The sequence below is a fragment of the Phallusia mammillata genome, chromosome 2 (assembly GCF_965637545.1).
Source record: "Phallusia mammillata chromosome 2, kaPhaMamm4.hap1.1, whole genome shotgun sequence".
NCBI lineage: Eukaryota > Metazoa > Chordata > Ascidiacea > Phlebobranchia > Ascidiidae > Phallusia > Phallusia mammillata.
This window is the reverse complement of record NC_137253.1, coordinates 14,508,059-14,531,778: the sequence shown is the minus strand read 5'-3', so window position 1 is coordinate 14,531,778 and position 23,720 is coordinate 14,508,059. Positions and strand designations below refer to the sequence as shown.

At 36.6% G+C, this 23,720-nt stretch overlaps 3 protein-coding genes and 1 pseudogene across 4 annotated transcripts; 2 read left to right on the top strand and 2 right to left on the bottom strand.

The window, feature by feature from the left end:
• Positions 1-3,976, bottom strand: LOC145213038 (uncharacterized; annotated as a pseudogene). The gene is made up of 5 exons (XR_013856805.1): positions 3,634-3,976; positions 3,112-3,534; positions 2,685-3,017; positions 1,819-2,571; positions 1-1,709 (listed from the first exon to the last, which is right to left on the bottom strand). The product of XR_013856805.1 is annotated as an uncharacterized LOC145213038 (transcript).
• Positions 3,977-8,105: 4,129 nt separating this feature from the next.
• LOC145213462 (uncharacterized) lies at positions 8,106-14,589 on the top strand. The gene is made up of 10 exons (XM_080081747.1): positions 8,106-8,365; positions 8,808-8,962; positions 9,030-9,124; positions 9,272-9,432; positions 10,339-10,516; positions 10,984-11,126; positions 11,680-11,811; positions 11,938-12,085; positions 12,797-12,904; positions 13,358-14,589. The coding sequence occupies exons 1-10, from the start codon at positions 8,122-8,124 to the stop codon at positions 13,488-13,490; spliced, it is 1,497 nt and encodes a 498-aa protein (XP_079937873.1). The 5' UTR covers positions 8,106-8,121; the 3' UTR covers positions 13,491-14,589.
• Positions 14,272-17,352, bottom strand: LOC145213463 (telomerase Cajal body protein 1-like). The gene is made up of 2 exons (XM_080081748.1): positions 15,682-17,352; positions 14,272-15,601 (listed from the first exon to the last, which is right to left on the bottom strand). The coding sequence occupies exons 1-2, from the start codon at positions 16,434-16,436 to the stop codon at positions 14,884-14,886; spliced, it is 1,473 nt and encodes a 490-aa protein (XP_079937874.1). The 5' UTR covers positions 16,437-17,352; the 3' UTR covers positions 14,272-14,883.
• A 314-nt stretch (positions 17,353-17,666) lies between these two features.
• On the top strand, positions 17,667-23,651 carry LOC145213464 (adiponectin receptor protein 1-like). The gene is made up of 10 exons (XM_080081749.1): positions 17,667-17,950; positions 18,330-18,414; positions 18,479-18,626; positions 18,843-19,000; positions 19,061-19,247; positions 19,776-19,863; positions 20,756-20,855; positions 21,247-21,378; positions 22,327-22,388; positions 22,755-23,651. Exons 1-10 carry the CDS (start codon positions 17,759-17,761, stop codon positions 22,875-22,877), a joined length of 1,275 nt encoding a protein of 424 aa, XP_079937875.1. The 5' UTR covers positions 17,667-17,758; the 3' UTR covers positions 22,878-23,651.
• The last annotated feature ends 69 nt before the right edge of the window (positions 23,652-23,720 follow it).

Sequence of the window (23,720 nt, the reverse complement as noted above, 5' to 3'; positions counted from 1 at the left end):
TTCCTCCATGGATTCTGCGCAAGTAAGTAGGCCCATTATATACATAACTTCCTGCCGACGTTTTTTGACTAAACTCGCCAAGTTTTTCATGTTCTTCATGGTGTGGCTGCCACACAAATGCAGAAACGGCTTTGCAAGCATTTCTGCAGTTGCCGTTCCTGTTACAACATGAAAACAACGAGACAAATACGTTTCCAAACTTTCCTCAAAAAACTCAGCCAAAACAGATTGAATCAGAGGAACACTACCGTCGCAAATTAAAAGTCTGGGGCGCGTTTTTCCACAAACTTTGTTTGCGTCGCTTTTAAAAGACCCGATAAAATGTTTAATTGATGTTGCGTTGTGAGAATTTGCGACATACGTTCCTACAGCAATCGGTGCTCTACCCTTGTGTGGATGGCGTACGACGATTTCGTATGCGTAAAAAGGTTTTTCTTTTGCAACACCTGTAATTATACTTCCTGTTGCATCAATGTAGGCTGCATCAAACTGGGTTCTGTCGTGAAAAATCCGCAACGTCTCTTCTGACCAAAGCATAACAGAACGTGGCTCGCCTGACCATTTTCTTAACACACCTGGAAGCTTTTCTCCGACACTGTTTTCCCTCTGTCTATCAAACATTTTTTGCAACGCTCCCATTTCGCTTTCATCTAAAACCTGTATCTTTCTGGCTTCTTGGCGTGCCTTCTTTAAAACTGTCTCATTTGGGGCTAAATCTCTGTTGCCTGACTCAAACACATCCTCCGACAGTTTTTTAATGCTTTCAGAATGTTGTTCACGCGCTGCAACATGCCGCAAGGTATTTTTTAATTCAGCGCGACGCGAACCTTTCAAGGGACAAGCAACAACTGTATTCATTGGGTGTTTTATTTCCCCCTTATACGAAACCTGAAATTCCTTGCTGTCTAGCTCTTTTAAATCAATTCGAAATGTTCGCTGACACGTATCAAACCTACACTTTCCTTGACACGTAAAAACAAGTTTCGAATTGGTTGGTTTGTTCCAACGGTGCGATTTAAACCCGAAAGAACAGTAACTATTTGAAGCCTTAAGCGCGGTTCTAACGATGTCAGTCCAATCTTTGTTTTTGGCGTAACGACCTTCTACTGAACCGTAAACTAAGTCCCATTCTTTTTTAGGCAAAACAAACACCGCCGAGTCAGAACATTATGCAAAGGTGACCAATATCGAACTTCCTGACCAACCTCATCATTTTTAAGCGAAAAGTTTTCCTCAAACGATGTGTCGTTTTCGACGCGGTTTGGTGAAAACTGAACTGGTCTGCTATCCGAAACAACGGTATCCGTTACGCGATTAACCTCACGTGAACTATTGTCTGAAGAAACATGCTCCCCTTTTTTACTCCAAAGTTTTTTTACACGAAGAATGAAAACTTTTTGTTGTTGTTTTGTAAAATTTTTGCCAAACAAACGACGAACTACCATTTCCCACGATGCCATAGATTTTGAATCAAATGACTTAATCGATTTTATGCATTCCTCAACATCATGCGGAGAAATCTGTTTACGTTTAGCAGCACCACCCAATAATTTACGGCAACGAATAGGCCTACGTGTAAAACAAACAGAAGGGACACTTACTTTTTTCGCGGTCTGCTTCTTTTCATCCGCCATCTTTTCTTCTCGCTTCTTTTCAGTCGCCATCTTTTCCGCGTGCTTGTTCGCTGATTCAAAATCCGCTTTGTTCGCCTATTAGGAAAAAAATGCTACAGTTGCGTTGATATACCACAGTTATGCAATAAACGAACTCCCTACAATTTAGAATCATTAGCAACAAATACACAGAAAGGACACTTACCTTTTTTTTCGCCATTCGTTCTGCCTGCTCCTTCTCCGCCGCCCGCTTCTCTTCCGCCACCATCTTCTCCGCCGCCCGCTTCTTTTCAGTAGCCTTCTTCTCCGCCCGCTTCTTCTTAGCCGCCATCCGTTCTGCCCGCTTCTTCTCAGCCACCTCCTTCTCCGCCGCCATCTGTTCTGCCCGCTTCTTCTCAGCTGTCTCCTTCTCTGTTGCCATCTGTTCTGCCCGTTTCTTTTTAGCCGCCATCTTCTCCGCCCGCCTCTTCTTAGTCGCCATCTCTTGAGCCCGCTTCTTCTCAGCTGCCTCCTTCTTAGCAGCCATCCGTTTAGCCCGCTTCTTCTCCGCCCGCCTCTTCTTAGTCGCCATCTCTTGAGCCCGCTTCTTCTCAGCTGCCTCCTTCTTAGCAGCCATCCGTTTAGCCCGCTTCTTCTCAGCCACGTCCTTCTCTGCCGCCATCCGTTCTGCCCGCTTCTTCTCAGCTGCTTCCTTTTCTGCTGCCATCTGTTCTTCCCGTTTCTTTTTAGCCGCCATCTTCTCCGCCCGCCTCTTCTTAGTCGCCATCTCTTGAGCCCGCTTCTTCTCAGCTGCCTCCTTCTTAGCCGCCATCCGTTCTGCCCGCTTCTTCTCAGCCACCTCCTTCTCTGCCGCCATCCGTTCTGCCCGCTTCTTGTCAGCCGCCTCCTTTTCTTCTCGCTTCTTCTTAGCCGCCTCTTGAGCCCGCTTCTTCGCTGTTTCAAAATTCGCTTTGGTCGCCTATTAAGAAAAAAAGTGTTTTACATTGGTACCACAGAAAAACAAAAACCGAACTCATTAAAATCGAGAATCATTAACAACAGCAAACGGCATGTTTATATGTTTTAATATACCTGATAAAAAGGGAGATTCAGCGTTTCTTTAGCAGCGCTGCCGGACAGAGGCGGAAATTCCTCGGCAAAGTTGAAACGTTTGTCCGGCGTCGCTGCAAGACTGTGATTTGGTACATTTGGGCGAATCCACTCCTCAAGTTGTTTTAAGAAAATATGTAAACCTTCATCGGAAAGATGGATGTGATCGTACCACAGATCACTACAATTGGGAACAATTAAGTTCATAAACTCGACTCCTCTTCGGGCCGAAACCTGTTGAATCGCCGAGTTTATTTCTCCAATGAAGTGACCTTCGCAGTACCAATGAAGTGGCAGTATGCCACAGCAAAACACCTGTCAAAAACAAAATGTGTAACCGACAAATAAACTTTTATACGCATCAAAAACAATTTCAAATCATAACTAAAAATGTTACAAATATAACTACCTTGGCACAAGGATACAGGAATTTGGTCTTTTCAACCAGGCGACCAATATCATCGGTGATACTCCGAATCAGTCCGCCGGGGTTTGTCCTGATTTGACCTGGATTTCGTAGTACGTCGTTGGTTCCAAGGGCCAGCACCACGACATCGACCCTAGGAACGGGAGCCCGATCTTGCAGCTCAACAATTCCATGTCCGATGGTTCCTCCGGGAATGCTTACTGCTGCAAAATCAAAACAAAATTGAGGCGAAGGTTTTACTACACAAGGGCTGACCAGATTCCTTGCGTTGCTGTCCGACACAAACAACACGCTTCTCGGCTTCCGTGGTTCGGGAATGATCCATTCGACCTGCTTTCCGGAGACGCCTTTGCGATAATCAACACGCGACATCTTCGATCCACGAGGTGCTTTCATTCCAGAAACCTGAAAACAAATTTCATGATATAATAACTTAATTACACTAAATAAACATTCACTTTGCCAAAGGTTGCTTGTCATTGTTGTGATAGCAAACCTACTTACCAGGGTAAAACCGCTAGACATCTTCATCTTTCTTCAAAGTTTTTTTTTCAATTGTTTAAATAAACAAAAATTCGTTTTGCAAACAAAGGCTTGATTGGCAAGAATTCGTTCCGCAAGACAATAGTTCTCAAAGAGAATAGAACGTCTTTTGTTTGCTCAGCAAATATATACCATTGTCCTTACGATTACGCTCGAGCCATGATTAAGGAACTTTGACCGCCTCGGAGTACGGTGATAGGGAACAATAGTGCCGCGCTCGCCAGGAATCGCATCACGCAGCGAACGAGGAGCCAAGGTGCTAGTAAACAACCTTGACCTAGAAAAACAAGTCCAAAACTGACCTAAAAACAAGTCTGTACATACCACATCGCATACTTTTTGGGTTGATTTCGGACATTATTTATGAATTATCAATCGCAAATTTGGTACAGTTAACTTGTTGCTATAAGCTCGAGTGATGGCTCATTTTAAAGGTATGAATGTAGAGAACAACATTTGTAAATTTCATGAAGTAGCGATGAGATTTAGGGCCAGCGCACATTGAATATTGTTTGGGTGGAATTTTATCGGTTTTGGGATGTCGGTTATGAATTTTCGATAGTGTTTTCGTGCTGACTCCCTTTTGCTAGAAGCTCGAGTGATGGCTCATTTTAAAGGTATGAATGTAGAGAACAACATTTGTAAATTTCATGGAGTTGCGATAAAGTTTAGGGCCAGCGCACACCGCATACTTTTTGGGTTGATTTCGGACATTATTTATGAATTATCAATCGCAAATTTGGTACAGTTAACTTGTTGCTATAAGCTCGAGTGATGGCTCATTTTAAAGGTATGAATGTAGAGAACAACATTTGTAAATTTCATGAAGTAGCGATGAGATTTAGGGCCAGCGCACATTGAATATTGTTTGGGTGGAATTTTATCGGTTTTGGGATGTCGGTTATGAATTTTCGATAGTGTTTTCGTGCTGACTCCCTTTTGCTAGAAGCTCGATTGATGGCTCATTTTAAAGGTATGAATGTAGAGAACAACATTTGTAAATTTCATGGAGTTGCGATAAAGTTTAGGGCCAGCGCACATTAAATATTGTTTGGATGGAATTATTTCGGTTTTGGGATGTCGGTTATGAATATTCGATAGCGTATTAGTGCTGCGTGCCTGTTGCTAGAAGCTCGGGTAATGGCTGATTTTAAAGGTATGAATGTAGAGAACAACATTTGTAAATTTCATGGAGTTGCGATAAAGTTTAGGGCCAGCGCACATTAAATATTGTTTGGATGGAATTATTTCGGTTTTGGGATGTCGGTTATGAATATTCGATAGCGTATTAGTGCTGCGTGCCTGTTGCTAGAAGCTCGGGTAATGGCTGATTTTAAAGGTATGAATGTAGAGAACAACATTTGTAAATTTCAATGAACTGCGTTAAATTTTAGGGCCAGCGCACATCGGATATTGTTTGGGTGGAATTTTATCGGTTTTGGGATGTCGGTTATGAATTTTCGATAGTGTTTTCGTGCTGACTCCCTTTTGCTAGAAGCTCGAGTGATGGCTCATTTTAAAGGTATGAATGTAGAGAACAACATTTGTAAATTTCATGGAGTTGCGATAAAGTTTAGGGCCAGCGCACATTAAATATTGTTTGGATGGAATTATTTCGGTTTTGGGATGTCGGTTATGAATATTCGATAGCGTATTAGTGCTGCGTGCCTGTTGCTAGAAGCTCGGGTAATGGCTGATTTTAAAGGTATGAATGTAGAGAACAACATTTGTAAATTTCATGGAGTTGCGATAAAGTTTAGGGCCAGCGCACATTAAATATTGTTTGGATGGAATTATTTCGGTTTTGGGATGTCGGTTATGAATATTCGATAGCGTATTAGTGCTGCGTGCCTGTTGCTAGAAGCTCGGGTATTGGCTGATTTTAAAGGTATGAATGTAGAGAACAACATTTGTAAATTTCATGGAGTTGCGATAAAGTTTAGGGCCAGCGCACATTAAATATTGTTTGGATGGAATTATTTCGGTTTTGGGATGTCGGTTATGAATATTCGATAGCGTATTAGTGCTGCGTGCCTGTTGCTAGAAGCTCGGGTAATGGCTGATTTTAAAGGTATGAATGTAGAGAACAACATTTGTAAATTTCAATGAACTGCGTTAAATTTTAGGGCCAGCGCACATCGGATATTGTTTGGGTGGAATTTTATCGGTTTTGGGATGTCGGTTATGAATTTTCGATAGTGTTTTCGTGCTGACTCCCTTTTGCTAGAAGCTCGAGTGATGGCTCATTTTAAAGGTATGAATGTAGAGAACAACATTTGTAAATTTCATGGAGTTGCGATAAAGTTTAGGGCCAGCGCACACCGCATACTTTTTGGGTTGATTTCGGACATTATTTATGAATTATCAATCGCAAATTTGGTACAGTTAACTTGTTGCTATAAGCTCGAGTGATGGCTCATTTTAAAGGTATGAATGTAGAGAACAACATTTGTAAATTTCATGAAGTAGCGATGAGATTTAGGGCCAGCGCACATTGAATATTGTTTGGGTGGAATTTTATCGGTTTTGGGATGTCGGTTATGAATTTTCGATAGTGTTTTCGTGCTGACTCCCTTTTGCTAGAAGCTCGATTGATGGCTCATTTTAAAGGTATGAATGTAGAGAACAACATTTGTAAATTTCATGGAGTTGCGATAAAGTTTAGGGCCAGCGCACATTGAATATTGTTTGGATGGAATTATTTCGGTTTTGGGATGTCGGTTATGAATATTCGATAGCGTATTAGTGCTGCGTGCCTGTTGCTAGAAGCTCGGGTAATGGCTGATTTTAAAGGTATGAATGTAGAGAACAACATTTGTAAATTTCATGAAGTAGCGATGAGATTTAGGGCCAGCGCACATTGAATATTGTTTGGGTGGAATTTTATCGGTTTTGGGATGTCGGTTATGAATTTTCGATAGTGTTTTCGTGCTGACTCCCTTTTGCTAGAAGCTCGATTGATGGCTCATTTTAAAGGTATGAATGTAGAGAACAACATTTGTAAATTTCATGGAGTTGCGATAAAGTTTAGGGCCAGCGCACATCGCATACTTTTTGGGTTGATTTCGGACATTATTTATGAATTATCAATCGCAAATTTGGTACAGTTAACTTGTTGCTATAAGCTCGAGTGATGGCTCATTTTAAAGGTATGAATGTAGAGAACAACATTTGTAAATTTCATGGAGTAGCGATGAGATTTAAGGCCAGCGCACATTGAATATTGTTTGGGTGGAATTTTATCGGTTTTGGGATGTCGGTTATGAATTTTCGATAGTGTTTTCGTGCTGACTCCCTTTTGCTAGAAGCTCGATTGATGGCTCATTTTAAAGGTATGAATGTAGAGAACAACATTTGTAAATTTCATGGAGTTGCGATAAAGTTTAGGGCCAGCGCACATTGAATATTGTTTGGATGGAATTATTTCGGTTTTGGGATGTCGGTTATGAATATTCGATAGCGTATTAGTGCTGCGTGCCTGTTGCTAGAAGCTCGGGTAATGGCTGATTTTAAAGGTATGAATGTAGAGAACAACATTTGTAAATTTCAATGAACTGCGTTAAATTTTAGGGCCAGCGCACATCGGATATTGTTGGGGGTGAATATGGCATATTATTATTAATAATTCGACTTGACTCCCCGTTGCTAGATCATTGTGTTTGGGCTTATTTTGAAGCATATGCTTAGGAGAAGACTTTGCAAGACATTTTATGAAGTACCCCTGGCGTTATGACGTTCATATCGCTGAATATTAATTTCAACATACGCGTATTAATAACTGGAAAATATTTTTTTTTCGAAAGTTTGTGCGCTGAAACGCTCTAAAAGCGTAGAATATTGTGTCAAAATTTCAATACCGTATCTTTTTTAGTTTCAGCGTAAAGCGATTGGGCGCTGGCTTCTCTCTGGTCATGAAACGTGACGTAGTGAGTGAGTGAGTTTCGACTTTCGAGTAACGACTGCGTCATATGATAGTTACGTTAACTTTTAATAACTTTGCTTAATGACGCCATGCAATGTCAACTAAAACTCCCTTAAATTTCGAAATTTAATCAAACTTAGGTGCATTTTGTTGCGTTTAGATGTTTAATTTTTAAGCAATCATAGAAGGAATATACAAGGAGTTTTGTTTTTGCAGCAAATATGGTTAGGAGTATTTTCTTTTATTTGCCAAATATGTTGAACTATTAGCCCAGATTGGAAAGAAAGGCCTTGCAGGAATTACATACAATGTGTGACAATTATTATAGATCCATTTATAAACAGAAGTACTTTCTGGTGTGAAAGACTTGAGGTCAATAGTTTTGTTTGTTATGTGGATATTCTTATTGTTTTTACTGATTTCTCACGCTAAAACGTGAATATTTATGAAAGATAAAAATATTGAAGTTTCACAACCTATGTGTGAAAAGCTTTATCCATGTGAATGTAAGCAAGTTTGACCACTTTATGTTCATAGACTTTAGAACCCTTACTATAAATTTTGATGTTTGTAACCGACAAATGGGTTCCAGCTCATCCAAAACTGTCAAAAAGAATGTTCGTCCAATAACACCTAATCAAAGATCTGCAACACCAAACAGAAATGTAACTCCTGTTGGCACGCCGGGACCAGTGACCAAGTTCACCTCATGCAAAGATGTAATGATCAGCTACAGTCACCAGGATATTGACATCATGAGAAAAGTGAAAGGTATGCCTCCTTTGGATTTATTTTTTTTAAATTAGTTAAAACCAGTGTTTATAATACCAATGTCATGTTCTGTTTTAACGGCTGGTCGGGCATGCTAAAATGTGGGACTGACTATTGGAAGTTCCTAAACACCAGCACACTTGTGATCTGATTGGGAATGTACTTTCCTTTTAGCTTTACTCAACCTTAAATTCTAAAAAAAATAATTCTAAACTGAAAACGATTAAAAGACTAAACTCATATAAGTTACATGAATAGTGACTATGAACTGTTGAGCCAAAACTAAAAACATTGAGTTTTTTAGGCAGATAACAACAAATTTGAGAAGCACAGAAACTTGTGATAACGAGGTCGCAGGATTAAGTTGTGGGATAACATTTGTGATACCCAACATCCACACTTTTTTGGTGAAAATGTAAAACATGTTGTATTTGTGTTTTAGGCACTTTGGAAAAGGCTGGTGTTTCTGTGTGGGTTGACGAAAGTGCCCTGACTCCTGGTGCCGTTTTTCTGCGAGAAATTGGAGAAGCAATTGTTGCAAGTCGCCTTTTTATTGTGCTACTAAGTGCTGACTCAGTTCAATCAAAATATTGTCAGGTAATAATTCAAAATAGTTTTTTCTCAAATGGTTGTTTGAACTAAACTATTGTTTGTGCCTTTGCAGGATGAGGTTTCACTTGCATACATTTCAAACAAAAACATTTTTGCAGTTTCAATTCTTCCGTTTAATGAAGTATCAGATGTAATGGATCTTGGCATGTATGTTTTTACATATTACTGGTTGACTATGGTCAGCTATTAATTTGTGAATGGATAAATTTTACATAACATTGTATCTAGCTTGATTTAAGGTTGTATTTGGGACAATAAATATGTTCATTACTTTTACTTATATTATTTTAACAGGAAACTAACTCTTGCATGTGTACATTGGTCATTTTTAAATGAAAATCCAGAAGAATCATTGCAGAACTTTGTAGGAGCAATTAAATCAGGAATAGAAAGACTGGATGAAGAGAAAATCGCTCAGGAACCCGCAAGTGAAAAAGCTAACTTATCAGAAGAGTGTAAGCAAGGCCAATGCATAACCTAGCTTTTGTTGCTAATTTTGGGTTGTTTTTACCTTTACCCGATTTCCCCTTTGTTTCCCTAACGTTCATCTGACCCCTTTTGTCATGAAATGTTTGATGGATTTGGATGAAACTTTCTCAGTGGTACATATGGTCATGTAGATGTGCCATTTGTTTTGTATGACTTGGTAACCCCTAGCCCCTAAAATGGATGAACTAATGTGGGACCCATTATAAAAAGTATAGAAAATATACTAAAGTAAAATTGGTCATAGAAGATGTGTAATGGCAAAATGTACCAAGCCACCAGTCTAGGTTTACACTTCAAACTAAAAATAATAGTATGAATTGAGAAAACTTTTTTAAGGCCAGAAGAATATATTTTTAAAAATATTGAAGGTGGGCAAACCACAAGTCAATCATAATCTTACATTCCTTTCACTGTTAAACCAATATTTATGGGTAGGAAAGATAGCCTTCCTTTGTGACAAACTAGTTGTTGCTTTACGATACCCCATGAATGAATGACTTCAGTGTATGCTATGAATGCTTTGTTATGTGTTTTGTTAGGGGTCTGGATTGTTTGGATTGCAACTATCTTACCACTAGAGCTGAAAACTACACCTATGAAGCACTAAATAAAAAATAAAATAGTAATTATTCAATTTGATTTTAATAATTATTTCCTTTGTTAAAATTGCCCTAGCGTTCGGACAAAAGCCAAAATTTTTTTGCATGTTGTTTTGCCTAGCAATATTACTTTCTATGTACTAAACTAAAGTATCCAGTATACTAAAATCAGGCTGTGTTTTTAAGGTAATGTAACATTTTAAAAAAATTCAGTGATATAATGTCATCATCAGTTGCTATTTAAACAGATAATGACTTTCATGTTATACACAGCTACTGATGAAGACCAGTTTTCAACATCGATTATGAACAAGCAGGCATTGAATTATCGTCTAAAGGAAAAGCGAGAATCATTTATGCTGTCTGAGCAGCCCAATCTTCCTGACAGTGGAGCTGCTGTTGAATATTGGAAACAAAACTTTGGTGACAAAGATGCTATTGAATGGGCCAAGTAAGTTGAGTTAAATGGACCAAGTATTTTGACAAACCTCAACAGGCTTCTTGTGTTTTGATTAGTACCTACTGGAATAACAGAGCATGGTGCTACACAGTCACACCTATATACAGTGCAAATTTTGGTTGTCAGAACTTATGTATATTTGACACTAACTTGCTATGTTTTTATTTTCTGGAACAAGAAAAAAAGTTAATGATTTTCCTTTTATGACTTGATTTTTATGCAGATTTTGGTCATGCCCTTAACATTTTCTATGCTGGTTGAAACATCAAGCATGAAAAATGTACTTAAATGTAATGTAAACTCTGCCTATCTTTGATTTTAATATGGCACCAATTTGACCAGCCTGTAGCAAACTAAAACATTATTATAGAAAACTATTATTTGCACATGAGAAGTACACATTTTGATAAAACTGGCTTTTTCTGGGTCTTGAATGAATATTTCGAATTTTTATACAGGTTTAGTGAGTTGGTTCAGACACAAATGTCAGAAATGTGGAAAGACCTTGGAGTTCCTGATGACACACTAAGTCACTTATTTACACTGATGAAGAAAGAGATGAAAGTTTTTGACACAAAGTTGATGAAAAATGAATACCTCTGTAAGTGAACCGAAGTCTTTTGCAACATTTTAATTGAACCCTTGTTGGTCTTTTTTAAAAGGGTTAAATTGTGGTTAGGAATAGACAGATGTGGTTTTGCGATGCTAATTCTGATACAGATAGTTAAAAAACAATGCATAATGCTTTAAGTCGTTTTTTTCCAGTAATATGCTTTGACATCTTCCACACAACTTTTACTATTTTTGACCCTATATCTAACTCCACTTTTCCAAAGTTTTTAGACTCAGACTCTAATCAAATACAATGCCTATACATTGCCCTTACATGTTTCATTGCCCTTTTTGAACAAAATTAGCCAAAAACTATTTAATTTATACCTCAGTTTGTATATATTTTGTGTATAAAATATAAATTTCAATTTGTTGCATAAAAGTACATCATCTTAGTCATATGATAAGAGGCTGATAATAATTCTAATATGTGCCTAAAATTGCAAATATTGGTTTATCATTAAAAGTGATGCAATATCCTCAAATCGTCAAGAAAAAAACACATAAACAAATTTAATTAATCCCGTTTATCATTATTACAGTGTTTTGCAAGAAAGGAAAACAAATGATTGCGTTTGATGAAGCAATCAAACTGTATGCAGCTGAAGCTATTGCAGTGCGTGAAGTGTTTGATATTGGATCATCAGTGAGGTTAACAGCTATTGAGAATCTGGGTAAGCATATTATACTTGTTAAATACTTTTACATACAAAAACATGTAAGATTTTAGGTCTTATGGCAAAATGGATCCATCTTTGTCTGCCATTAATCTTTTTTTATTTTAATCACCTTTTTTGTAGGTGATCACAAGTCAAAAAAGGTGATCAAAGTACTCTTGGATTTGCTTTATGATGAGGAACATGATGTGAGGGTTGTTGCTGCTATTGCACTTGCACATGCTGCAAGTGATATCAGAAAACCAAAAGTGCGAAGTGAAGTTGTCAATGCGTGAGTATATAGTACACTGACCTTTTATGTGATATTCTACAGCCGGGGTGCCCAACCTTTTTTGACTCGAGATCGACTTTTGAGGTAGTTTAACTCTCGAGATCGACTTTTAAGGTAGTTCAACTCTCGAGATCTACCATTCCAATAAAAATTAGCAAAGACATAGCGAGTACCAGAACAAAATAACAATTACTACTGCAACTATTACTTTTGTATTGTAACAAAGCGCCTACTTATGAACTTACTAACATATCTTATGATTAATTCACACAATAAAGTCATCTATGTACAGCAACGCGTTACAAAGCAACTATTTTGAATAAGTTTCTGCAACCCTCGCGATCGACTTGAAATCAGTCCGAAATCGACCCCTGTTCTACATCTTATGCAGACAAATCTGGTTGATAGCATTTCTCTTTTTGACATAAGATTATCATTAGGAATTTTGACCAACATCCAATTTGACACAACATGCAATTAACCAGTTTCATATAGATTTGAATTCTATGTTTGTCCCTTTTAGTCTGAAATTTCAACAAATAATGTATGTATTAGTGAATTGCACAAATCAGGCAGTCAAAACTACTGTGGATCAGTGATTGTTCAGTCAAAATTGGTTAGAAGCTATAAACAAAGCCTATATATCCTGTAAAAACATATCTTTATTTTAAATGGATGATATATATTTGTCATTTTTGTTGTTTTGTTTAGGTTGCTGGGATGTTTAAATAATGATGACCGCTTAGTACGAGAAAGTGGCTGTTTAGCATTGGGACGAATGAAAAGCAAAACCGCTATAAAAAAGCTTGTGTTTTTGTGGTAGGCTTAAACTAATATCCTAATGAAACTGTATGTTGAGTATTTATTGACAACTTATGATTGTCTCTTCATATTTGTTCCAATCAATACTGTAAGTTGTTAACTTAACTTGTGCTACACACATTCAAACATTTTTTTTGCATCTTGAATTAAAAATATTTAATTTGTAAAAAGTTTTAAATGACGTGATGTTTTCTGTGTCAGAAACTTAAGAGTAACAAAATCTGCAAATTTTAGCAATAAAGCAAAACTGCAATTTTAACCATTTAAACCGTAAAAATTCAAGTAAAAATGAAAATTATTGAATTTTACAATATAGGTTGGTTTGTATTCAGTATATCTTAGCCCAGTGACTATTTTGTGTGAAAGAAACAAAAAAACTGTAAATGGGCTCTCATTGAATAAAATTTGTATTGTTGATGGCTGTAAAAACATGCTTTTTCGTCCTTTTAGGAGAAACGACTACATTTCAACAGTAAGAGAAGCTGCTCAGATTGCAATCAAACAAATTGGTGGTGACGAAGCAGAACAAGCTCTTCATGTCACCAAAGTACTGAGCGAAGAAATACAGCAATTGAAGACATGATTTGGCAGAAAATTAAGCAATTGTTCATCTCAGGATCCCACCTATAAAAGCTGTTTGCTTAATTTGCACTTTTTGACTGTTAGTGCACTGTAATACAGAATTTAGTTGGAATAATTTGTTTGTTTTCTGAAACTTGTATTCTATCTGTTCATATATATTCAATACCTTCCATTGCTTTCATCATGTATTGCTATTTACATTTAATTATGTACACACTTTTCATTTGCATATTTTTGAACGCATTGTCTCACTCTTGTCAAGTTTTACTTCATGCAAATAATGGTACAACTGATTCAAGCCCCTCTGGCTACTGTATGACTTGCATCGTCTGGTAATACCTCAAGCATAAAAAAATGCACCTAGAGCAAATATACTTTGTTACGTAGTGACACAGTAGTTTACCTGTTTTAGCAAATAAATGTTTTAACCTTCGCCAAAATGTCCCCCAGTTAACCTTCTAGTACAGTACTACCAAAGGCTTTTAACAGAGTGTTTCTTTATGTGTTGTACTGTTCCCTATTAGGTTGCATTTTATATCACTGTACTTATAATGCATGAGATCAAACTATCTTGTTTTTGACACAATTTGTTAGTAGATTTAGAATTGTTTTTATAATTCTTGCACTGTATTGGGTAGTGATGGGACGATACCAGGTTTTGAAGTGAGTACCGATACCGAGTACTACATGTATATACCTTCGATACTGAGTACGAGTACTAAAGTACAGTGTTTTTCACTGGCTAATTTATCTGCCATGGTCGGGGTACAGCCATGCACACACACATGCAGAAAAATGTAATCTCCATACGATAGCGAAAAATAAATACGTAACCTGGCGGAACCTTTTCCCAATTTTGTGCTGTCCGAAGCAAATATTGGCTAAAAGTTGCCTGTATTCTTATGGTGTAAACAGGCCTTCGGTATTTGCATGTTGGTATCGAAAACTGAGACAAAATATTTCGATACCACTGAAATCTTTCGATACCGAGTACCCGTCCCATTACTAGTATTAGGTTGTGAACAAAAATATCACTTTTTGTGTTCCCATTGTTGCAAACCTGATTTTTGTTTGTTATTCAATACAATCAGTTATACGTATTCCCATTGAAAAATGACCCTTAGAATCGCACATGTATATGGTACTTTTGATCATGTGTTTAAAAAATTGGCTTAAACAAAAAGCACAAACAGGTTAAGGTTTTTGATTTTGCGTTGTACTTATGCACAGCATTGTTGACAAGCAACAACAGTATGGTACTGCAACATTTGATTGTTTAACAAAATACCAAAAAACAAAAATGCAAAATGTAGAACACAAACATTGAACAAAAATGTTAGCAGAAAAACGAGAGGCATTTTTGGCAGTTTGTTACATTTTAATAGAAATAAAATTCAATGATAAATATACCAAAGTTTAATCATGTTTTCTTCATTTATGTTATTTTGTGATAACAAAGTTTCAGTGTCCTCATCATCGCTGTCAACAGGGTTTGCGAAATGTCTTTGCCCTGATGAAGTTAGCAGTATAGGCAAGTAGGGATGTACACTACAACCATTCACACAATCATTATGACCTTTAAAGGCATATACAGGCTGTGTATCGAGAACCTGACAATTTGCTACATCTGTCTCAGCTTCAGGAATTGCCTCTTTCAAATTCCAAAGAACAATGTTTCCATCTGTTGAGCCAGCAATTAATTCAGTCTCCTTTAAAATCTCACCATTGTACACCAGGTCAAAGTGAATGCGTTGATTTGTTGTGACTTGTCTATTAAACTGCAACAGTGGGGTGTTGAGCCATCGCATGTCCCAACATTTTATTGAGCCATCTTTTCTTGCACCAGAATACAGCCGATTACCATCAGCAGAGAATTTTAAGCAAGTGACACCAGAACTGTGAGCTGTAACCAACTCTAATCGCTTGCCATTGTTGGGGCTGTATATGCCAATTGTTCTGTCATAACAACCACATGCAAACATGCTTCCATCAGGACCAAATTCAACACAGGATATTATATTGTTTTGAACACTTTTGCATGGTTTTGCTTTCACAGTTTTCCATCTTTCAAACTTTGCTCCAGGACGATCAGTGTAGAAAAGGCAAACCTGTCTGTAAATAATCAAAATAAATCATCAAATTGTAACCAAAACAATAGAATACCATGAAAATCAGCTGATGTTAATACCCACTTTCTGTATCCACAAAGAAGCTGCTGTCCATCAGGACTGAAACAAACACTGTGAGCAGCCTGTAGTTCATCAACATTATTTATAGATCGGTATGATGCTCTTAAACTTCCATTAAAAGCATCCCATAAGTGTACAGGTTGATCCCGACTTGTAGTTAAAAAACAACAAGTTTCTGGACTTTGGGAATTCATTAGTGGCCACCAACAGAAATCATAAACTGTTTCTGGCTCTTTCACTGAAAAGCACTCCTTTAACTCATATGGCTGTTCATTTTTGTAGTTATTATTTAACAGTTCGGAAGGTGTGTTAAACAATCGGAGAGAATTGTCATTGGAATTGGTCAAAAAACATAAGCCATCTGGGGACCACTTGCAACCTTTCATGAAGTTGCCTTTGTTGTAGTTTTTAGATTGTGCAACAAGTTTATGTGTAAATGATTCCGGATTTTTCTCGAGGTGTATTGTTGCCATCACTTTGGCTGTAGGAGTACTGGCAAATTGCAATGCCTTCTCAATAGAGAATTCTGTTATGACTGAACTTGGGATTTTGTTTGCAGCAGTCTCAATGGGACCCGGAATTTCATTTATCACAGCAGAACTGACATAATCTGTTTCAAATGCCACTTGCATTTCATTGTTAGCAACATTTTGCAAAAGAAACTCCATGGTGCATTCAATGTCATTTGACATTGTGTTGATGTACCATACGTTCACTAAAGTAAATGATAATTGAAACACATGTGAATATTCCAACATGCATAATGGTACATAACAATATGTATACTGTAAAGTTAGTCTTTAACTGTGCCACAGATAACAGATACTTTCTAGTCATTAAAATGCTGAATCACCATAGTAATAGGGGTGATGAGGAGTACCCCTACAGGGGGATGGTTAAGTAGTAACTAGTATTTAAATGGATGTTGTTGGTTTGGATTGGGGTTGGGGTTCTTATTTGCAATAAAACAAGGGGTTTTTCTCCAAGACATATAATGTATTAACCCAACTACCTGTTTCCAAAATTTTTACAAAAATTGTGTAGCAGGAGTGGCCAAACTTGCAACACCACATGGTTAACTACTTGCTGTGTCAAAATAACAACAAAATGGCCTGTGAACGTAATTTTGTGTAATATGGGTTTGTACCAACTGATTTAAATATAAATCCTGAAGGTGAAGCTGATTCGATCTTCAAACACTTTTTTTAATCAATAGGTGTTTACAGTCATTTTCTGATTTTGTCAATTATAAGAATTAATGTTTGTGTAGAACTGAAATAAATACAATTATTTAATAAAATGGAAATAATCGTGCGTGTATTGTGGGAAACGTCCTTACTATTACGTCATAACGAATTAAAAACAACAATGGTACTTATTACATCATATCGAAAAGTACTTTGAAACTGAACTCGCAGTCTTTGGTGTGCCATGAAAAATCCCCTGGCGTGCCTGACACGCTTTCGAGTGTCGACCCCTTCGGCATTGATTTTGTAAAATACCAACAACCAAAAATATGCAGTTCACCTTAAAAAACGCACATCCTTACCACTGGACAGCCTGGTACTGCTATAGCAATACCACGTTTGCTTAACGACAATGTGCCAACCTACACCACGTTAATTTATGAGCGAAAGTTCGTCGATGGTTTGCTTTGCTTAACATTTTTTTTTTTTTTTTTTTTTGCTTAACATTGCTTACCAGTTACCAACGAGTCGCAACGACAATAATGAGTCGCGTGATGTTGCTGCGTCACGGTACAGCTTGAGAAAAAACGAATGGAAAAAGAAAAAAATGCTTGGCCGCCACACAATGAAATGGACCGACCGCCATTCGAGCATTCGAGGTTGCTAGGAATAAATATTATCATAGATAAAAGCCTTAAAAGATGGCCGGGGAATATATAAACCTTTCTGTTTATTTTGGTACAGTCAGTTGAAAAGCAGTTTGTGCCTTATTATTGCGATTTTTAAGTTGGATTTTACTCACCAAAATATTTTTAATACAGATTGTCAACTAATTTTTTGTGTGTGCAAAAATGACTTAATTTTTGTTCGAACGTTGCATCAAACCTGTTATTATGGAAAGCGATTCTTCAATTAGCCTTCATTCCTCCGGGGATGAAAGTCCAGCAGTGCAAGTTATTTCGAAAAATCTTTTTGAATCTGGACCATACATAAGGGCCAATGCTGCTCCATCTGGACACAATGATGATGAAAGCTCAGAAGAAGAAGGACTTCTACCTCGCCGTGCTTCATGTCCAGAGCTTGTGGTATGTCTGTTCAGTTTATAAATTATATTCCGTTTTGGAAAAAAACATATTTAAAAAACTTTTCTAAAACAGATTTACATGGAGCAATTGTATTGTTAATTAAAGTGTTAGGGCAGTAAATGCACATCTTTCTAAAATCACTATTAAGGTCTGTTGTTCTTAATCTATGTTCATCCAGATTCCAAACCACAGGTATATATTAACTTTTAAAATCAAGAGAATTTTGTAAATTTGGCAGTAAATTAAGGAGGTGACAAAAGCTCAGAAAATAGCAGAGTCTGCTCTTGCTAAAACAAAAACGTGTTCACATCAATGGTTGGTTTTGCAAAGTATGTTTTATTGTTATGGCAAACAGTCAAATATTTGTTATTATTTTTAGGCCACATACAAGAACCCACTGATGACCAAAAGAAATGGTTCTGATGATGAGTTTGATTCTCCCTCAGCTGCATATTGTCCATTCCGTATGTAGACAAAACAAATTTGCAAATAGTTATAATTTAAGTTAATTTTTATTCATATATTTAGCATCTCCTCTTCATGTTCCTCAGTCCATGCAAAATGCATTTGAGTATGTTGATCACACAGCTAAAGAAATGAAACTTCATGCAAAGGAAAGTCTTCACAATGCTATTGACAAGGTGGATCAATTTGCACACAAAGTTTGGGATGGAAGGTATATCCACATTTGTTTATGATTTTTTACAAAGCTACAGCTTGTGTTATCTGGTTATCATGATCAGTTTGCTGTCACATGTTGAGTTTTTTGTGTTTACTTTTACATGCTGTTTAACATATGTATATAACACAGAGAGTGTGTTTGCATGTATGTTCTTATTACATGTAGATTTCCAAAACCTTACACAATATTTTCATTCTCATTTTTATGTAGATGGCGTGTTGTGTCATTCTTACAATTGCAAGACTGGCAAAAAGACAATGAGTTTCTGCACCATTGGCATCGCCCACCAATGCCCTGCTTCAAAGCTTGCTTTGGCTCCATTTTTAGGTTGCACACTGAAACAGGAAATATTTGGACACACTTAATAGGTATGTAAACCAGTTTTTTTTTCAGTTCATAGCATTTGTGCAATATTTGTTTGTTTGAAGGTTTCATTTTGTTCATTGGGATTTGTATATATTTCCTTTGTCTTCCGGCTACATATTTTATCAGCGAACTACAAGAGAAAGTTGTATTCTTTTTGTTTTTCCTTGGCGCTGTCTTGTGTCTATGCTTCTCTACTCTTTTCCACACAATGGGATGTCACTCTGAAAGGGTTTTCAAGATTTTTGGAAAGTAAGCTGATAGAAAATATTTTGGTTTTTTTCTTTACAAAAATGGTATGCAATAGTTTGTATTGTTTACATTAGATGAACATACAGTAAGCCGCTGCCTAATATCTTTATTTTTTGGCAACCCTATAATTTGATACAATTTGTGTTCAATTTTACATTGCATTCAGACATCACTTTCCTACACTCTTAAAGAAAACACCACAAGACTTACAATCAAGTAAATGTAACTCTTTGTAAAAGTGTGTACAACCCCAAAGCATGGAGGGTGCTTAAATGAAAAGGATGCTTAGTGTCCAACCCTAGTCCCCACTCTTGCACAAGTGTTGTGTTTGGAACAAGTAATAGAATAATGAACAAACTGTCATTACTTGCCTGATGTATGTGCGTGATAAATTAACAACGCGTAATATTAAGTGATTAATACTGACGTTCACACTTGAAGAGTGTTTACAGGAAGTGACATACTATTAGTTTCACTGTTTGCAAAGAAAAACAAGATTATTGAAACAACAATTTGAACTGTTTGTAGACTTGATTACTCGGGAATTGCCCTGATGATAATGGGATCATTTGTACCATGGATTTATTATTCATTTTACTGTGATATAGAACCAAAGGTAAACATATATATAGATATCCAATTGTCTAAATCAGGGGTCACCAAACTACGGAGGTCATTTTATCCGGCCCGCGACCACAGTTTTTGGTTTGCTAAATGGTATGGATATCTTTGTAACATTACAAAAAAATGCTACTCCGTACGAAAATTTTTCTGTTGCGATATGTAGAAATGATATTACCAAGTTTCATACGATTACAATGCCCAAGATTGATCCAAAGCCAGTTTGTTATGTCACAAATAAGTCTACAAGTGGTAATTGTGCGCAAACAATTGCCTTCTTTGGTTACTTGTGACATAATATACAAGTATTGCTCGCAAGATGGGGCTAACTATGAGTTTAACAGTCGCTTTACCAGATTTTAAATGGGATCACAGAAAGACCATATCTTGGCGCCCCTATAAAAATAGCCTCGCGGGCTAAGTTTGGAAAGACGGCGCTAAGGCATGTAAACTATGCGGCCCGCGCAAATCATTATTAAACTTATCCGGCCCGCAGTGAAAAAAGTTTGGTGACCCCTGGTCTAAATCTATTTTCAATCAGATTTAAACATAGCTATTGTCATATACTGTAATTACTGAGTAATTACAAATATGTTGGTTTTACAATTATTTTTTCTATTTAAACAGTTGCAATAAGGATTAACCTGATTGCTTTTGTACTTATAAACTAATCTATTGAGCATTGTAAAGGCTTTAAGCCCACACCAATTTGTTTTTTTTTGGTCTTTTGTACTGTTACAGCAAGCATAAGACCACATGCTATTGTGTTTTTTGTATTGATTTTATAATGCTACATATGGTTGCTTCTTTGAATGTTACAAAAACAGTAAATATATTACTGTTGTCAATTTATGTACCTTTGTCATATATGTTTCACTTTTTTGTAGGTGGTATACATGTCAGCCGTTTCAATATTGGGGGTTGCTTGCATTGTTATATCTCAGTGGGATAAATTTAGCACTGCCAAGTTTCGTGGTGTTCGTGCAAGTAAGTATGATTGTAGAAGCTTAGACTCGTTGTCTGTGTATGATCACATAGACCTATCTGCAGTAGTGTTTTGTGTAAACACAGTGTAGCTTAGCATGTGCATACTTTCACATGGCCTTTTATGTGCTGTAAAGTCATCTTCCAGACAAACTAGATAAGTTGTCATTTTAAATAGGTAAAAATATGTTTTTGTACCCATTGGTTTCATATGTGAACTAGTTTATTGGTTTTATATGTGAACTTTTTTCTTGTCATCATACCAGTTAACCTAAATTGAGTGATATTGTGAATACAAGTGATCTATTCAAATCATTCTGTACTGTTTTGTATCTATTGTATTTACAGGAAAGAGTTATTCCTCTTGTTAATGAATCATTTCCTTTTTCTCTAGTTCTCTTTGCTGCTCTTGGTCTAAGTGGAGTGGTCCCAGCAGTTCATGCGATGGTAAAACATGGCTTCATAACAGCTGTAACTGCTGGTCAGCTTGGTTGGCTTGTCCTCATGGCGATTTTGTATCTTACAGGTAAGATAGATGCATGCAGCGCTAAATAAACTTGCCATACCTGTTTTAAGCAGTTGTGTTTGAAACAGGCATTTGCACAATGGGCAAAGAATAGTTTATTTTTTTTTAAATTTACTTTTGCTAAAATATATACTTCAAAACCTTATGGTTACATCATGGAACTGCTATTGGAACACCTAAATTGGCATGCTGCATCTGTACACAAATTCACAAACTTATTTGAATTCTGGCTCAAAGTGTATCTACTATGATGCAAATCAATTGTGGTACACATGTTTAGCAACAGGAGGTGTTTCCTTTCTGGGATTATTTGTAATTGCTTTTTTTAGTCACTAACATACTGACCACAGGAATCATGTGACATTATATGTGTATCAACTATAAATAGATAGTGATGCAACAACTATATGACATTGTACAAACCAATATTATTGATTTGTCAACACTGAGGCTTTTCTCATTACATCCACATTCACCTTTCAACAACAGCCCATGCTGTACAAAGTCCATAGGTGGGAAACAATCCAAAACTTACATAACTATGTTCACAATGATGCCATAAATTAGTTCATTTGAACTTTGTTCCTCTTGGTCATTAACTTTGATGTAGGTGCTATATATAGAAAAAAATTCACAGTATGTGATGTTGGCAAGATCGAACACTTCTGGGCTAATCTCATTGAATACATATTTGTAGTTGCTAGGCAATTACATTGATTTGTTGAGTACCAAGCCATGGGTTACAGTCCAATTTCAACTGTTAGTGATGTCTATCTAGTGCTGTGCAAAATGTTCGGTAAAGGGTTTGCACAAATTGTTTAAAACATAAACAGGTATTTTACACTTTATACTCACAAAAATGCACAAATTACCATTACACCAATTAATACAAACCTTGTTATATTGTGGTAGCAACAGGGCAATCTTTTACAACTGTTTTTTTTGTAGGAGCATTTTTGTATGCAAAGCGCATTCCAGAGAGATACTTTCCTGGAAAGTGTGATCTATGGGTAAGGGTGATTTCAAAAGTTGCAATAAAAAGTAATTAGGTTCTCAAAAAAATGGTTTAAATTGTTTTCATATAGTTCATGCCAAGTTCGTTTTTAATTTTAGCCTTTGTAAAGCATTAGTATTTTAGACACTTTTTGTTTTGTTAAAATAAAGGTACTGTACATTTCAATTTTGAATCATTATTGAATTAACTATATTGTTTTTTTGCTGAAAGTAGCATGTCAAACTTGATCTAATTAGTCAGAGGGCATGATTGTAATAACAAAGAGCCTTTTATCCATAATTTGTGATGCCAAAAGTATATTTTTTGGTTTGTAACTTAAATTAACATAATAATAATTTATCCCTGTTCTGCTCTGTTTTAGTTTCAGAGTCACCAGATATTTCATATCCTGGTGGTAGTTGCAGCAGTTGTGCACTTCCACGGGATATCCAACCTTCAACAGTTTCGTTACAACCAAGGCGCTCAGTGCATGAACACAGAGTAAAAGTTGAAACCCTAGTTTTGCCATTGTACAGCACTTTTCGGTTAAACTTGCACATATACAACTTTTTTTTATCATTGTTGGTCGTTATTGGCTAATATAGAATTTATCATAACGCTGGTTTGGGGTTTTATCGTGTTCTCCAAAATGAGTTACACAACTTAACGTGTTTCTAAATTATTAATGCGCGTTGCCATGGTAATTTTGAAGCGTCGTCATACGTTAAAAGTTCCCATGCACATTATTTACTGCGGCATGCACCATGCGATCATATAACGCGCATTTGTATTTAGTCAAAACTTTACAATGCAATAGTGTAGCTGGCTGTTTATGACCTCCGCCTGATAAAAAGGTGTTTGTTAAAACCTCACTGAAACCTACCTTTAAATAAATGTGGGTCAACATTTACGCTTACAGTTATAGCCTGTTTTGCCATGGCAAGACATGGATGCACCCAATGTTCGTCAATATAGCTACAAATATACCTCTCTTTTACAAGTTACGATAATTATTTTAACCACAAGGACGCGGCTATTGTAAGAATTTTGTTTGTTGTTTTCTTTACATACAATAAATTGATCGAAAATACCCAATAAAGGTCATGAGCCCTAAATTATTTGTTGAGCACATTTTGTGTAGCCGATTTTTTATCGCCAACTACATTTAATTTTGTGTGTTTCACGCAATCTGATTCTTTTCACTTCAACTATGCGCCTTCTCAGTTGTTGCGAGGAGTTTTAATTCAACACGTGATATTCAAATAAAGTGTGTGCTTTATTCGTTCCTTTTACATACATATATGCTGAAAAGAAATGTAGCTGTAGTCAGTAGAATTGTATGTGTCAA